Raw genomic sequence first — 18,233 nt, forward strand, 5'->3', positions numbered from 1 at the left:
TTCTTTGAATTAATGCAAGCTCATGGGTACACTCTCTATTAAAACTCCTATCTCTGTAACAGCCATTAAACAGCCTGCCTCACCTGTCTTTGTCAGATTCTGCTTGGCCTGGTGTGACTTTCTCTTCTAAGTCTGCCAACTGCTGCTGTACCTGTTGAATGCGTTTGCGAGCTTCATCGTACTGCAGCCTTATTCGAGCCATTTCTGCTAACCGTGTTCCTATTGGCACCAGCTGAAAAAGGAAAATATAAGTAGTCTCAACTTGTATCTCACTTATATAAGGATATTCAAATGCAGTCATTGCATGTGTGACAAACTCTAGTGCTCCAAATGAGACTGGAACTTCCAAATTTATAATAATTATGAATGACTATATTATATCATCATCAAAATACCGTTGAAAATATTATAAATTCGAATTTTAAAGTGACTAAGGATTACATACTTCTACGTGTTAAGCTTAAATTTGTTTCTTAAAGTTAAGCGCTTTACTTAAAATTGAAATATTTGACATAATAGCTTAATTTATTCATCACTGAACATAACATGCTGACATCTCCATCCCTCTTGGGGAGGGATACTATATATATATTTACAAATTATCCTGATACCTCAAAAGAAGTTACTTTATCCCCCCCCTCCCTTTCCAATTGGTCATTTTCAAATAAGACAAGCACATGCTTTCCTCGTCGACAAAAGATTGAATTATTCTGGGGGCAAAATAATATCACTCACTCTGTTCAGCCACTGAAGAAGTATTTAAAATTAGATGCTAGCTGCTTACTTCATTCATAGTTGACTATGATGCAGTGGCATATTCTCCCATGTTACCTGGTTTTGTTGTTGGGACTTCTGTTTTTGTTTTACTTGCATGCCTGCATTGCTAATTAATATTAATAAATATATACAATAAATAAGAATTGTTGCAGTAAACCATGTCAAATTTTCAGAATACGCCACTGCCATGATGGCAACAAATGCTCTGTTAACTACCAAGCAAATCAATAAAGGGAAAAGTCATACCTCTCCTGAAAGATCAGTTTGTGAAGCAGTGCTCAGCTTTTCCTGTGGTATGCTAAGCGTAGATACATCAGGCGAACTCTCTGCAAGCTGCAGTCGAGTGAGGTCGTCCTTTAATTTGGCAAGAGACTGCATCAATTCGGCCTTCTCCCTTTCGCCCGATGAGAGAGACTTCTGGATGTTTCTCAATTCGTTCATTATGGCCTGAGCTTCTGTTATGTTGTAACAACCTCCTTGGTGTGTGAGTTTCTGTTCCACCCTGAAACACAGTATAATGCATTTGTTACAAAAATTATTCTCAAAGTTTAAAGTCCACTTCATCCATATTCAGGCCAGTTGGAAGTGCTCTACAGTTGAGAAGTAGAATCCAAATCACTGAAATGTTCCGTCACTGGGAACTGAATATAGAATTCCTTCTGTGATTACAAAATGATAACATTTACTCTCATTTGAAAGTATTTTCATACTGTTTATTATTATTATTTTTCTCTTTTATGCATCTTTCAGTTCATTGCAATGGGGATGAATGAAGAAAAACAACCATACCCACGTTGGGGCTTCAATCTAGAATCTGTGGGACTAGATCATGATTAATAATGTCTTACACAAAACTTTAGTGTTTCATGAGTTTTATCACAGAGGCTGAAACATTATGAAAAAAATGCATTCATAGAGAAGAAAAATTAAAGCCAGCAACATTTTTTCATTCTAACAGATTATGTGCAGCTTTTGTTGCCACTTCATTACACTTGCTAACAGTGTTGATATGACTAAATGTGATGCTGATTTAATAACACTTATAAAACAAATGTACTTTCAACAACCAACTTACAAAGATAATGTTTCTACTCCTTTCTGAGTGTACGTCATTTCGGCGTGGATTTGTTCCAACTCTCTCTTGAGTCTTGAAACTCGGTTCCTTGCCAAAGCTACATCTGCCTTCAGAAGATCTGGATCATACTTTGTACTAATACTGCTCGTACTGGAACACACTGAAACGAAACACATTTTGTCACACTTAACTTGCAATGCAACTTACATTGGTAACTATTACAGTGATTAGGTTCCAAAACCAGAGCGGGGGGGGGGGGGGGGAGCAAAGACAGTATATTTCCCTTTGTATATAAGATTTAGCATAGTGCGGGGGCAAAAATTTCAAAGGTGGGGGTGGGGGGCAACTGCCACCCTAATCGCCGCCACTGGCAACAACTGTTGGTATACTGTTACATATTTTTGTTTTCAAGTCAATCTTTTAAAAAATATACTGGTACAAGAAAGAATGTGATTATGTGACACTGGTAAGTCAAAAAAAAATCTTCCTGATGTCACACACATATCAACACAAGTTAAGAAGTTTATACTCAAGTCTTTTTTTGGTCATTATGTTGTATAAGAATAGGGGTATATACAGTAATGTCTGCTGGTTGATCATCTAATTCCAATGTTGAGTTCAGTTCACATAGACCAGTCCATATACACCGAATCGTAGTTTTTTAACCTAACATATCTAGTGTTACAATCCGTAAAAAAAAAAAAAAAAAGTAAAGTGCTCCCCTGTGCATAGCACCATGCCATGAAGGCGTATAAGGGGTGTGGGGGTAACGCCCCACACTTTCTTGATCCGGTCGTGAGTGGGGGTGATGTGATCAGCATCATGCTCCTGACCACCTTTAGTCCCCAGGGTTTCCCCCAGGTACCCATGTTATTCGACGCTGGGTGGGTGCCGGGGCTGCTTCCATCGTTAGAAAAGTTCCCGGATTTGAAGCGGCCGGGGATCAAACCCGGGACCTTTAGCATGGTAGTCAGACACGTTACCGACTGAGCCACCGCGGCCAGAGTGTTACAATCCGTAACAACACAAAATAATTACAAGTACTTAAAAGAAAGTACACTACATTTTTCTATAACTTAATGTCATGCCTAATTAATTTTAAAAATCCTATTTACTATCCATACATGAAATTAAATCTTTGGAATTGTTCATGTAGCCAGTCATCTTACAACTAAAATTATTAATTAAACTGTTTCTTTTAGTGGAACTTTGTTGACTGCTCAACATTCGATGTATACACACGCATATATCTCAAGAGCTATGAAAATTAAACTACATATAAAAATAACCATGTAAAATATTTTTTTTTGCAAATGGGTTAGTAACAGCAACCATTTAAACAGTGAAAAGCATGATGCTTTGCCTCACAATCATTACAATTAATTACATGGAAATTCTATGCAAATGGACACCATATATTTATCATAATGTTTCCCATGATAATCAAAACAGTAACTTGCTCTCTTAAGATAAGAAAGTTAATTATGTTTACCAAAACTTCACATTTGTTGACAAAACCCTTCTATGTCAAGATCATGTTATCTATTTTTATCTTGTTTACAACAGGATTGTGTAATTCAAGGTAATTTCTAGTTTTTAAAATACAAGGTACTATATATATTTTTTTTTCATGTGTTTTTCCTGTATACTTACAGCTGGTCCTAGATGTATTCAATGTAGTAAGAGCATTACTTAAATGATTATATTCATCTTGGGCAAGGCAGAGTCGTTTCTGTTTGACATCATAAATTTCCTTCTTTGCCTAGAAAAAGAGACGAGAAATATGAATTTTCATATAAACCTGTTGAAGGCGCAACCAACTAGTTCAATATATAGTTTTTTTACAGATTAGTCACTTTCGGTCATACATTTAAAAAATTTAAAATTTTAAATACATTTAAATTTTACACATATAATTTGCATTCTAGTATTCCTTTAAGTTTTGTAAATATGTTATAAATTAGTATATTATTTACAATAATTATATACTTTTAATGCTTGTTCATGTAACGAACAATTGATACAGGGGGCAGGTACATATCCAACGGGGGTTAGGGGGCTCGAGCCCTCCCCGAAAGTTTTCGGTTTACACTACATAAAATGAGATATTTTGTTCCTTGTGGTGTGAAATAAAATAATGTGACGTTATGATTTCAGGAGATAAATAATTACCGAGACAAAACGGAGAATGTTCTATAACACTATTATTGTTAATAGCAGGTATCCAAGGTGAGCATCAGGGGCTCTAGCCATCCCCTCCCCTTTCAGGATTTTTTTTCTGTTTACACTTGATTAGAATTACGTAGGTTTTTGGCTTCTTGAATAATGTGATGATAATTTGAGATAAATAATTATCGAGACAAGACGGAGAATGTTCTATAACCCTGTTATTGTTAATAAGCTGTATTCAAGGTGGGGATCAGGTGGCTCGAGCACCCCTTCCCCCAGGAAATTTTTCAGTTTTCACTAGATAAAATTAGTTTTTTTGGTTTCTTCAATAATGTGACTATGGTTTAAGGAGATAAATAATTATCGAGACAAGACGGAGAATGTTCTATAAACCTATTATTGTTAATAGCAGGTATCCAAGGTGGGCATCAGGGGCTCTAGCCACCCCCTCCCCTTTCAGGATTTTTTTTTCTATTTACACTTGATTAGAATTACGTAGGTTTTTGGCTTCTTGAATAATGTGATGATAACTTGAGATAAATAATTATCGAGACAAAACGGAGAATGTTCTATAATCCTATTATTGTTAATAGTGTGTATCCAAGGTCGGGATCAGGTGGCTCCATCCCCCCTTACACACACACGCACCCAACCCCACCAGAACATTTTTCACTTTACGCTACATAAAAAAAGGTTTTTGTCTTCTTGAATAATGTGACGATAATTTAAGCAGATAAATAGTTATCAAGGCAAGACGGAGAATGTAATCCTGTTGTTGATAATTGCATGTAAACTTTTCTTGCTCTTTCGGTGTTGTCGCAGCGAACTTGAGCACTATGTAGACAGGCACGTATCCAGAGGGGGGGCTTAGGGGGCTCGAGCCCCCCCCGAAAGTTTTAGGTTTACACTAGATAAAACGAGTTTTTTTTGTTTCTTATGGTGTGAAATAAAATAATGTGACAATAATTTAAGAAAAGAAATAATTATCGAGGCAAGACGGAGAATGTTCCGTAACCCTGTTATTGATAATAGCACATATCCAAGATGGGGCACAGGGGGCTCGACCTCTCCCCAGGAAATTTTTCACTTTACGTTAGATAAAATTAGGTTTTTGGCTTCTTAAATAATGTGAAAATAATGTAAGGAGAGAGATAATTATCGAGGCAAGACGGAGCATGTTTTATACCCCTGTTATTATTAATATCACGTAGCCAAGGTGGGGATGAGGTGGCTCGAGCCCCCCCTCAGGAAATTTTTAAATTTACACTAGATAAAATTAGATTTTTGGCGTCTTGAATAATGTGAAGATAATAAATTTATAAATCTGAGAGAAATAATTATCGAGACAAGACGGAGAGTGTTCTATAACCCTATTATTGTCAATAGCACGTATCCAAGGTGGGAATCAGGAGGCTTGAGCCCCTCTTCAGGATTTTTTTTTCTGTTTACACTAGATAAAATTAGGTTTTTGGCTTTTTGAATAATGTGACGATGATTTAAGGAGATAGACAAGTACATGTCCTGTGTATTTCAAATCGTAAGGTGTTGCCTGTATAGTGAACAAGCACAGAAAATATAGGAGAGAGAAGGAAACTGAGGAGTATTATCACCGGTTGAGGATAATTTTTTTCTGTGGTCAACAAGAGCTACTACTTCAAGGTGACAATGACAGTGGCCTAATAAGGGAGATTTCACACCGTGTCACCTGAAGATTAGGTTTGTGCGGCCTTTTGTGTCGCTACGGTGTGAAACGTTGCTGTTGATTGGCCCATTCCAATCGACATGTGTCGCGTGTCCCTTCGGTCTGAAACCTTCCTAAGTCTTGAAAATCCAAGTCACAAGGGTGGAAAATTAGGGCCTTGTTAAGGTTAGGTGTGAAGGCAGGCAGACGACAGCACCCTAAAGGATCATATTCAAACCTGCAGGAAGAACGCATCTTACTTCAATCTCCAATAGGCCTACGATGATAAAAACTTCTGGTGAGTTCATTTTAAAAAATGTGTCCGAGATAAAGAGAGGCGTGGCCAGGATTTTCGGAAGGGAGAGCGATTACGCATACTATTTTTGGTAGTCAGTCCTGATTTTGCCATTTTTTCCCTGTCTTTGACGTTCCTCTTTTTTTTTTTTTAAAAAAAAAAAGGAATACTAGGTCAAATGGGGTTATGACCTCACCAACCCTCTCTTGGGCACGTCACTGGAGATAAATGAGTAAGCATTTGATCATACTGGGAGACGGAACATTAGATGTGTTGGGAACGGAAGGGTTTTCATTATGCATTAATTGTTTCGTGATCCACCTGTATTCGAGAAGACTTCCTTTGTTTCGTGCCGATATATAACAAGACAGCGGAAGCTGTGACAGGCATTTTTGAACACTTGTGAGTGCTAAGGCCTGAATCTGAACAATTTGGTGGGTTTCGGCTTTTATAAGAGCTGAAAAAATGGGAGGACAAGACACGTTAGTGGTGTTCAGGCACGAATCAGAGAGAAATTTTCTAGAGCTGTCTGCGTCCAGTTCGCAACCCACAATTTGAATCTCGCGCTGTCGAGTGGATTGTCCATCCCGTGCATGTGTAACAGCTTCGTAAAAAACTCAAAGATACCATAGATGTTTTTATACCTGATGAGAAGAAATGGACAAACACACATACTGAGATGGTTCCGGCACACATTATTAATGCATGGTAACAGAGGAGTCGAGTGGTAAAAAATGTTCCGATTTCACGTTCTGATTAAAATGATAGCCTTACAGTGGCAACGATTTAAGGGATAGTTGCTCCCCATTTTTTATTTTTCTGCTTCAAAATTATGACCTCTTAATGTTAAGCCTTGGCTACCAAAAGAAAGTAAACTTTCCTTGCAACGCCCTCCGCACCCCCCCCCTCCCCGTTTTGGAACCCAATTGCCACCACTGGTCTTAAACATACAATTGTGAGGTTCTTACTATACCCCTTAAAAAAATGGTGTTGAGCCCCCCCCGAAAGGAATTCCTGGATACGTGCCTGTATGTAGAGACTTGTCAGCATTTGGAAGCCGCACAACTAAGGCTGTGACTAAGGTAGCGCCACACTTAGAGCGATTCGTTGTAATTTTTAACCTCTGGAAGGCGCGAGTAGAACATTCTTGAGTAAGAGGAGTCGAACTACTGGCAATATTTACGATTCGTTCTAGAATATAATGAGGACATAAATACGCGGCTTCAATTTCCTGGTTGATCTGTACAACAGAATCGGTTAATGAGACTTCAGAGGTAAGTGTGACAATTCATACAGTCGATTAGTGATCAGTCAGTGTCCATTGGTTGCTTTATAAAATGTAGTGATTCGAAAATGAAAAGGACTAAATACCATAAAGTAACAAAGTCTACTACTAGTTCCAGTTCGGGTCCAAAGCTGAAGACATTGACGACAGCGGAACTTTCGGAGGCTCAGTGTAGTGCTACGAGTAGTTCGGGTCAAGGGCCGAAGAGATCGAAGGTCTCTCTCTCTCTCTCGTGAATATTTCAGCAGTACCGGGTATTAGAGCGGTTTATTAAAAACGAAATAAGCTGCACAGATCAACTGAAAATCAAAGTTTTGAGTGATGATTTAGTTGTGCTAGAACCAAATTTCGTGTATGCAGTCCGAGAATTTTATGACATAAAAATAAAATACTTTTGTTTAAGCCTACTGGGTTCGACACACACTCAACAGACAATTTTGAACTATTGTGAGTGCTTAGACCTGAATATGAACCATTTGTTTGATTGGTTTCGAATTTTATAATAGCTGCAAACATGGGAGGACAAGACACATCAGTGGTGTTCAGGCTCGAATCAGAGAGAAATATTCGAGAACTGTCTGCGTCCAGTTCGCAGCCCACAGTTTGAATCTCACGTTGTCGAGAGGCTTGTGCATCCCGTGCATGTGTAACTGCTTCTTAAAAAACACTTCTGGTACATAGATGTTTTGACGCCTGATGAGAAGAAATGGACAAACACACACACTGAGGGGCCTCCCCGATGGCGCAGTGGTAGCGTCGCCGCCTTGTAATCAAGGGGTCCCGGGTTCGATACCCGGTGGAGGCACAAGTGGTTCGGATCCACTTTACACTGTAGGTCCAGTTCCGATTAGCCTTACTGTGCATAAAGTGGACTTAAAACACCAAAATCAACACACACTGAGATGGTCCCGTTAATGCATGGAAACAAACAGAGGAGTTGAGTGGTAGAAAGTGTACCGATTTCACGTTCTGAATAAAATGACAGCCTTAAACAGTGGCGACGATTTATGGGATAGTTGCTCCCCATTTTTTGCCTCCACACTATCACACTATGCTAAGCCTTGTTTACCAAGAGAAAGTAAACTTTCCTTGCATCCCCTTGCCGTTTTGGCACCCAATTGTCACCACTGGCCTTAAACATACAATTGTGAGGTTCTATATACCCCTTTAAAAAATAATGTTCACCCCCCCCCCCCGAAAGGAATTCCTGGATACGTGCCTGACAGGGGGATTTTCGCCCACCAACAATCTTGTCTTACAAATTCCTCCCCACAAAGAAATTCGAGGGGGAGGTTTTATAACACAGAGCATAAGCAATTAGTATTGACTTCAAATACACCATACTAAGTATAGACCATTAACAAAAGACAAGTACATCAGTAACATTACATATGCATAATAAAAGTAAAACAAGGATGAAATCTAATTGATTTATATTAATACAAAGCAAAAACTAATATGCAATAAAAAAATCAACTATTTTGTAATTTACTGACATTTTTAACCAGTTGGTAAATAATTATCCTTGCAGTTTTATGTAGGAACAAATCTTCAACTGAAGGAAAGAATGTTAGGAATGGACAGGAACATAAATAAAACTTGACACGCGTCAGAAATCATGTCTCGAGTCTCATAAACGTAAGTATTTTTAAAGGGACCATAGAGAAACCAACCATAAGCAATAAATAGGAAGCATTCCTTTAGAAGACCGTGGTTAATGCTTTTCTTTCTTCCTTTTTTCTCTCCTTCAGCCAGTCTTTCTTGGAAAAAGAGACCCCTGGGGTGAAGCAAGGAAAACCAAAACTTGACCCACGTGAAGCCATCAGCTCCGTCGAACCCTCCGGCGACCTTGAAGCTTCGACCTTGTGAGGACCCCAAGAACGACCATTGGGGTGGAGTAAAACTGAAGCTGTGGTTTCTGCTGTCATAGCAGGACCAACAAATGGGAGGGCGAGCGCATTCCTCTCTCCTGCCTGCAGGCTCGAGTTAACAATGCTTCCAGATGAAGCGACTGTCGAGCAGGGTTTCCAACTACCTGCATTCAAACCCACCAGGAGCTGCGAAGGATTGTACCGAAATTTTTCTTGAACTTGGTGAATCAAAAAACCTCAATATAATGACGTCGAGGGTGAACAAAGATGGAGCTGCACAAAAACTAAAAACTCACGAGTCATCGAACCTTTCTCCACATTCATAATAATCGACTCTGTGCTGGAGTGTGAATGTGAATGAACACGGAAGGACAGTGTCGATGTTCAACAGACATCAATGAGCTTACGCAATGAGAGCTTTCCTAGCCGCCAACCACATGCAGCATATGATTCGCGAAATTGAAACGCACCCTCAAGGCAACGGCAGCCCACTCAATGTATTTTCTGTAATTTACGCAACGTATTTTGCTCCCAACAAAAAACAAGTTTTCTGAAGTTCATACTCTACTTCCCCTTCCCTAAAAGGCTGAGAAGCACAATTTCAGATGCATAGCAGAACTACAGAACTTATGGTGGTAATAAGCAGATTTATAAAAGGGGGGGGGGGGACTCTCTTATTAGATCAAACTGAACTATTATTTATCACTTAATCTCTTGAATCACGAGACGAGAGAGGAGTATGACTTGAATAAATTGTCTCGTTCTACGAATCTCTGGTTATATCAGAATTTTCAAACTTTGTCGGGACCGCACTGCTTCTCATATGTCACAACATTTTAGCACCCAAATATATATATCAAAATCCGAATAAAAGTACAGTACTGTAAAAAATGGTATGAGAGGTGGCTCTTCTACATCCAAAATACTTGTTACTTATTACTTGTTACAAAATACTTATTGAAAGTTCCGAGTTTTATCTATTCACGTGTTCTCCCCCTCCCTATGGACGAGACGCTCTATTAGGGGAACTTCCTAGTTATTACAAGTTGGTATCAAAAATAATGCCAAGCTAGTGTTTATTCCTGAGGAGAGGAGGAGTGTCCCAAGAGTATGTATCGCGTTCTTAAAAGTTATTACTGAGCCTGTACCGAGACCGCACTTTTGTGATGGAAAAAAAAGTGGGACGTAGTGAGTACATAATAAAACCCGTTTCTGTGTGCACGTACTCTATGCTTTACTTTGGCATTGCGTCACTGCATGTTTCCGGTCCAGTGACATTTTCCGTCTTTTGCGTAAGAAGGTTTGGAATGTTGAAAATGATAAGAATTAAGCAGCATATCTCTTCTAACGAGTGTCACGTGCGGGGTTCTATGTTACCCGATGGTCGAGTCGCCTATTTGACGACGGCTCTTTGTGAAAGGATATGGAATACAGCTCTCTCGCTCTCGTTTTTGCCTTGCCGCTGGTGCAAAGTGGCCAAGAATGTTTATCACGGGATGAGGAAAGAACATATTTTCGTAATTGCAGAGAGAGGTTACTCTGTCACGCCTTGCGCTGTCGTGTTCGTTCGTCACCGATTCGAGTCTTTCGAAGGAATAACTCCAATGGATCGAGCATATCGATTTTCCTCTTTCATATTCGCTTTTCCTTTGATAGAAATCGAAATAAACTTCAGCTTTCTGCATGATATAAGCACCTAAGACAAACGCAAAGATTGTTCCAACGAACAGTCGGACTAGAGCAGATTAAATCATTTCGTAAGAGCAGAAATCTTCAGCAGGAATCATTGTTTACGAGGCATATCCATTGAAAACTGTTTGTATACAGTTCAAGGGACATAGCAGACTCAAGCTGCAAAGCGTAGCCTTTTTAAAAAAGAACTACAGAAATACTAGCCCATATAAAAATAACACTCTTTTGATTGATCAGTGGCTTTCCCCACCCCTTCCCTTTCCATCTTTGCCATTCATTTTGCGCCAAAACTGGACGTCAACATTTTCCAAAGTTGGTTTAAGCCCACTTTATTATGTTCTGATGGGGTAATTGAGACTAGACTTCCAGTTTTAAGTGAGATTCGAACGACCACCTCCCTCTGGAATCGAACCACGAACCCCTTGATTGTATAAGGCGACAGCGTTACTACTACGGCATCGGGGAGGCCCACTAAATTCGTATTCCCTACATGTAAAACAAATGTGTTTTTTTCTGAACACGTAAAGTATGCAACTTTTTTATGAACTAAAGGTTGCTGCATTATGGACATCTCCCCCCCCCCCCCTTGCTTCCTATTTTTGTTTCGCCTTCGATGTGTATGCAGAGAAGTCTGTAATTCCGTCTTACATGTTGGCATTGTTTAAAAAATAATCACGTCTATGAATTTGATGATGCTGAAATTAAAATATGTGCATGCCTTTTTTTTTGGAGTAAAAACTTCGCAATCATTCTGGAATTTATGAGGGCGAGAAATAAAACATGTCTATCCTTTTCCAATTACTCTCCACGTCCCCCACTCCAACGTTGTTCACAAACGTGCCTGTGTGTGACAAAGATGGAATTTGTACACGTCCCGTTTCAGAAATCAGATTGAAGGAAAGTAACTACCGGTAAACCATCCGCACAAAAAAAAAAAACTGCTTCAGATGCTTATACGTTTTAAACGTTCTTCCTGGAACAGAACAGCAAGATGGCACGTTTCAACAGTGTAGATTCTTGCTTTCGAATTAAAGACTATATTATCCTCCTCCAGCTACGGAAAGGGAGGGGAGGGGAGAGAAAAGTTAGCAACACTGGTAGCCAGCCAGCTCCCACACGTGAAAATACATTCTGAATCCTACGGGTCTCGCATCCATTAAAATTCTGCGTATCTTTGGCTCTGCAAGCCTGTTATTACTACTCCAAAGGAAAATGACTTGCCCCCGGCTGGGCGGGTTAAACATGTCTTCCCTGCCAGGGGCTATTCTCAACGTGGAAGGCGCCGATAGGAATGAATTTCAAGAAGGGTAAATGTCCAACGTTTTTTCTTCTTTTGCTAGAATCTTAACGTAGATGCATGTTTCTTCAACTTTCAGCTCACGATACCAGCCAAGGAGCGAGGAAGGGAAAGGAAAGATTAAAACCGTTCCACCAGACGAAATATTTCTTTCCTTGTAAAACTTCATACCAGCAACTGTCTGAAAGTTTCTTTATTGAAAACTAAAGAGGAAAATAAAGAAAGGGCATGTAAACACTAATTTGCTACATAAAATATTGTCACCCGATCACAATCGTGAAAAGTAACCGTTTATATGCAATTTATTGTTTATTTGAGAATTTTAATGCTTCTTTGATTGAATGTAGGTGTCTATAGATCTAATCTGCAGTTATGTCAACTTTTCTTTTTGCTGGAACACGTGACAATATTCACTCATACTGAAAGAAACCAGATGTCTTAGACGATGTTCAAGAAAATCCTCATGCAGAAGAAATTTGAAAGTAAGTTTCTTCAGAGGTGGGAGGATTATGCTACAAATGTTTGGCATCCTCAATGCAGTAAAGAAGCAGAATTCAAACATCGTATGCAAGTGTTCGGTTCAGAAACCAGCGTGGAAATATGCAACATGTTTACAAGTTGCGAACCTAATGTTGTGGGGTACCTAAAATTTCTGAGCAAGGGAATCCAAGTCCTTGCTTTAAAACGATTGCGTAAAATTCATAAAAACATATACAAGTGTGAAAACGTTTCAACAAGTGATCCCTAGCACTATTTCCGTGCAAGTTTGATTCAATTCTGTAGAGAGCGAGAACCACACACACACCTGCTGATTTAGCTCCGCAAAAGAATGATGGTGGTTTAATGGAATGAAAAGACCTAAAAATAATAAAGAAGTAAAACATAGCTCATACCATTCGTGCTTTTTTCTTATACAGAGAAATGGGTTGTTCTCTCAAGTTTCGTGATCGCAGACCCTCTTTCTTGAACCTGTCCGACTTTTCTTTCAACTTCCGTTCCCAAGGCTGTTCCTGCGGCTACGCCTAATTTGGATTCGTGCTGCACCCTGGTAGGGTGGCTTTGCATTATTTTACCGCCAGCAGCGGTCACGAACAACAGAACAGGAGTCTCTCGGGAGGAGTGAATCCTATTGCAATTCAGAGGCAGCTTGAATTCCCAGAGAGACACCCGGTTAGGTAAATCGACAATCTAAATACAGTACGGAACTATAATATCTGAATTTTGAAACGCACTCTTCCGTATTTTGAGTACAAATAAATAACTTGAACGCAATATTACTGATCTCCGATCTCGAAAGCTAGAAAACAGCGACGATGGAACTCTTTATGTACTAACTACGTGTCACCCAGCGGGAAAAAGCCACCAGGAAGGCCGTGGTTCTCAACGGACTGTTGCGACATGGAATTTAATTTCGTTTAATATTCCATAATTGCATATTTCCTTCATTGTAACATTTTGTTATGTAAACAAACATAACATATTTAAAGTTCAGAGCTCAGAAGGCCATTGTAAGCATCATTGCAATGTTTTAGGAAATTCATGATTTATCCACTGCCAGAAAGCTACGCGTCGCGGTGTGCGTAACGAAAGAAACATATTGCGTTAACGAAAAGGTTCCTTTCAAATGTTTCCAAGTTTATAACAAATTTGTTTCCGTGCAAAATAACGATAAACACGGCATAATCAGCTTTCACAGTGCAAAGAAAGTATTTTTTTACCGTAACTTCTTTACGTTCAACACAAGCGAATGCATTTTTTTTTTTCAGGTTGATTGTGGTCCATCCACGGGCAGTCCGTCTGTTTCCGTGACCACTCGGTTGTTCTCGGCCCACGTCAGCGAAGGGAGAGTCCTTACGCGCGTAACACAGGTAGCCCTGTCGGGCCACAATCCAAAGACGTGGCACGGGCCTGTGCTATAGGTCCTTCTGGGGCGAGAAACTTGTTACGTTGTTGCCAGATCGATTTCAGGAAGTGCACCACTCCGACCCTAGCTACGCGCAAACCGCGCCACATGGAAATGGTCTCAACAGGTGGCAACATTGTCCGGCGCATTCCCTCACTATCCGGTGCTGCAAGAAATTCTTCAACAGAAGAAAAAGAAAGAGTAAAAAAAAAGAACTGTAAGGTTTAAAGGAGTGAGCGAAGAGGAGGAATAGAGGGCGACCTTTGAGAAACATGGAGCATAGGAAGGAGCGTCCGGCAGAGTTGCAAACTGCCAATAAAATTCTTTAAATCCTTTACATCTCGAATAGATTATCACCACAGTACAGCTTGCACAATGCATGACTTAAATATACTTTACTTTATAACTTTACAACAAATACGATTCCCATTATTAAAAAAAACTACTGCTCATTTAAATTTGCTCAATGTAAATAAATTCCCAAGTTCTTAAAAGCATTAATAGATCCAATTGCAATAGTTTGAAGATACTTATGCATTACGAATTTTGTAAGACAAATACAATTGCTAATTGATTGATTGATTGATTTGTTGTTTTAAGTCCACTTTATGCACAGAAAGGCTAATCGGGACTGGACCTACAAATTAAAGTGGGATCCGAACCACTTGTGCCTCCACCGGGTATCGAACCCGGGATCCCTTGATTACAAGGCAACGACGCTACCACTGCGCCATCGGGGAGGCCCCTGCAATTGCTAATATTTGATGAAAAATTGATTGATTGGTTGGTTTATGTATTTTGCTTCTCATTTCTACCACTTTTGGCTAATCGCGAAGCTGAGGATGAATGGTGATACGATGAGATGGATGAAGGGAGGAACACATATGGAAGACAAAACACAAGTCCTCCAAATGATTATCCAGACTGCAGGCCTAGGCCCCAGAACCTCGTTAATCTCCGGGGGTTTTGTTGAAAGAGACAAATAAAGTGTTTTGTGTGGAGTGAAGCGTTGTATGGTGCAGAAATGTGGACGAAGAGGAAAAGTGACTGGAAGCTTGTGGATATGGTGCAGTGATTATCCAAACACCTGTCGAAATTTCCTCGACACTCCTCTAAAATGTTTGACAAAGGCACAGTTTACGATCATTTTGGCTCTAAATCTAGCTTTAGATCCCCTAGATGGAAAGGCATGGATAAACCCCTGCCATGGCTAGGAATGGAGCGTGCGAAATGGATAAAAAAAGAAATAAGAAATTGGCTTGGACACTACCTAATAAGAAACTGCCTGCTAAAAAGATGAACTGGAAGGAACGGTTAAGGTGGAAAGAATCCGGGGAAGTAGATATCAGCTGATATGTAATATTAAATTATTGGATCCTACGCTGACATGAAGAGTAAGCGCAAGCCTGGAGGTTGCAGAAAAACGTTGTTACCGCCAATAAAAATGGGACACATAGATCCTGAACTACTAGCTTCCTTGCAAGGTGTTAAGTGTGTTGCCTAACTGTACGGCGATAAGTGGATTTTAATAGCAAATTTTCAATTGAAACTTCTACCAGCGCCGCAGAGTCAGGCAACACACATAACGCCTTGCAAGGAAGCGAGTATTTCAGGATCTAGGTGTCCCATTTCTATTGGCGGTGACTGTACCGATTGTGGCAGATAAATGAATGAATTTTTTTGTTACATTTAACTCAAGATGGAAGGACATCAATGCACATAAGTAAAATTAGCGTTTGCAACTTCAACACGATAGTTCTTTTCCAAATTTAGATCTGGTAGAAAAATGCTAAATACCACGAACATTATTAAAGAACATTTACACTAATGGAATTTCTTTATTTCCCTCGCGTTTCGTATCGCATCTGCAAAGGTCGGGGGGGGGGGGGGGAATGGCGCTTTATATATATTTCTTCCGCTTCATATATATTTCTTCCTCTTTTAAGTTAATCGCGACACTGCCCTTTCAAGAACACGTGTTTCCATGGACGTCCGCAGGATTTTTCCAGGGAGGGGCAAGGAAGGTATTTTTATCCAGGGGGTCAACATGGCATATTTTCTCCAATAATAGTGTACATCCCTCAAGAAACATTGCTTAAATTTGAATTTATCATGTTCGTGTAATAATTAACACACATTATTGTGGCTGAAATTAGAGTATATGTGTGAAATATGTCACTTTTGGTAGAATTTCGTTTTCCAGGGGGGCCACGGACCCCCTTGCCCCCCCCCCCTTCCGGACGCCCATGCGCGTTTCTAACCACATCACAAATGAGCTCCTCGGGGGGTGAGCGCGTTTAGTGGTCCACATATGATGTCGCCACCGATCGAGTTGTGGCCTCGACACGACAGTTGTTTTGAGCATCCTTTCAATTTCATCTAGGCATCAAACTTATCATTCATCCGAGTCAGTCGCGATTGGCCTGAAAGGCAGGTTATATTGATGTAAAATAAGAAAAATTCAAATGCAACCTGTATGGGGGGCTTAATTAATAAGATGCCAATAACTATTTCTTGTATGATAATTTCTAGTCTTGCTCTATTCTATGTGGGATACCACTGGAAATTGTCGATGCAATTTTGAGTCTTCGAGGTGCACGCATTCCCTATAAAAAAATTTCATAAATTAAGATTTAATGGTGCACTAATGCTAATTAATTGAAAACTAACAATAAAACATAGCACGCTGAGAAAAGACAGTTGTCATACTTAAGGGGGATATTGAGCTTGATTCGGTTATTAACTGCACACTTCAGTCTGCCAACCAGCAGTACACGTACAACAAACTGCAATGTAAATAAATCTCTGCGACTACGAGATTATCCCATACTGTGTTCTGCATGCTTCTGCAATATTACAACAGCCTGCATCCTAATGTTGACTTTTCCAAACATAGCTAACCAACGTAGCTCTTTAATTTTTCCTGTGCAATCTTGTTTCGCTTTCTTTTAACGCCTGTTTTAGTGTAAAATTGCATCAGTACTCTATCTGAAATTTTAAGTAAATAAATTAATAAAATACAGTGGCCGCGGTGGCTCAGTCGGTAACGCGTCTGACTACCATGCTAAAGGTCCCGGGTTCGATCCCTGGCCGGTTCAAATCCGGGAACTTTTCTAACGTTGGAAGCGCCCCCGGCGCCCACCCAGCGTCGAATAACATGGGTACCTGGGAAACCTGGGGGGTAAAGGCGGTCAGGGGCGTGGTGCTGATCATATCACCCCCACTCACGACCGGATCAAGAAAGTGTGGGGCGTTACCCCCACACCCCCTATACCCCTTCATGGCGTTGTGCTAAGCACAGGGGAGCACTTTTTTACAACAAAGATGCAATCTTAAGATTCGTAGACTATATACAATACACTAGGCAACCTACCTTCACGGTGTGTGCAAGAAATTGAGAGACGCGTCGTTTTCCAATTGCAGATAATTGTCTTTGGTTCTAACTTTACGGCGCGAATGGGGTTAGTCGGAAAGCCCCCTCTGAATGCAAATTTTAGTCCTGGGAATGTTGATTTACATATAATACTTCGATGCTTGTAAAGAAGTTGCTGGAATTTACCACCCTTCCCCAAACCGCACATCTTTCAAATACCACACTGCATCTAATCCTAATTTCTAATGAAAATCTCAATAACAACAAATGCAATTGGCACGAAAATTTCCCAGAGCATTCTAGGTGCAATTGTAAACATTATTTTTTCCCTCCTAAAATTATAAATGTCGGTGATTCTTTGAAATTCGTCGGGTCACACTTAATACTGGTCAGTCCTACGAAATTTCAGTCCCATACTTCTTCACAGATATGCGCAAGTTTTGGGCTAAAATTGAATTAAAAAGGAAGAGTACAAAGAACCTTAATTTATAATCTCACTGTGGAGTGTAGGGAAATTTGTAACACTACACAAAGCGCCACTTTAAAGCATGTCTTAACTCTGAACCATTCATCCAGGAGTAAGTCGGCAACGGAGGTAACAAAGAAGACTGCTTTTGCCTCGGGTGTGGATTCAGGCGGTCTGCTACTGAACTGCTGTCTGAATTACAACTGTGTGAGGGGATGGCCTTGAATTAGACCTCCAGAGAGCTATAAAACATGAGAAGGGTTGGTTCACACTGCAGAAAAACCTCCGAGCTATAATTCTCTTTTTGTAATAACAGCTCGTACCTTCAAATAAAAGACGTTCTGTGGGA

The 18,233-nt window shown here is 40.0% G+C and overlaps 1 protein-coding gene across 1 annotated transcript in view; it reads right to left on the minus strand.

Annotated features, from left to right (window-relative positions):
- kibra (WW and C2 domain containing protein kibra) overlaps positions 1-18,233 on the minus strand; it is a 98,322-nt gene that overhangs the window by 26,085 nt on the left and 54,004 nt on the right. The window contains exons 4-7 of the mRNA XM_083110269.1: positions 3,506-3,614; positions 1,853-2,012; positions 1,024-1,279; positions 84-232 (exon numbers count right to left, since the gene is read on the minus strand). Of these exons, the coding sequence (XP_082966395.1) occupies positions 84-232; positions 1,024-1,279; positions 1,853-2,012; positions 3,506-3,614 (674 nt within the window). The remainder of the gene's footprint in view (positions 1-83; positions 233-1,023; positions 1,280-1,852; positions 2,013-3,505; positions 3,615-18,233) is intronic.

Source organism: Lepisma saccharinum, chromosome 1, assembly GCF_977018435.1.
Source record: "Lepisma saccharinum chromosome 1, izLepSacc3.1, whole genome shotgun sequence".
NCBI classification, from domain to species: Eukaryota; Metazoa; Arthropoda; class Insecta; order Zygentoma; family Lepismatidae; genus Lepisma; species Lepisma saccharinum.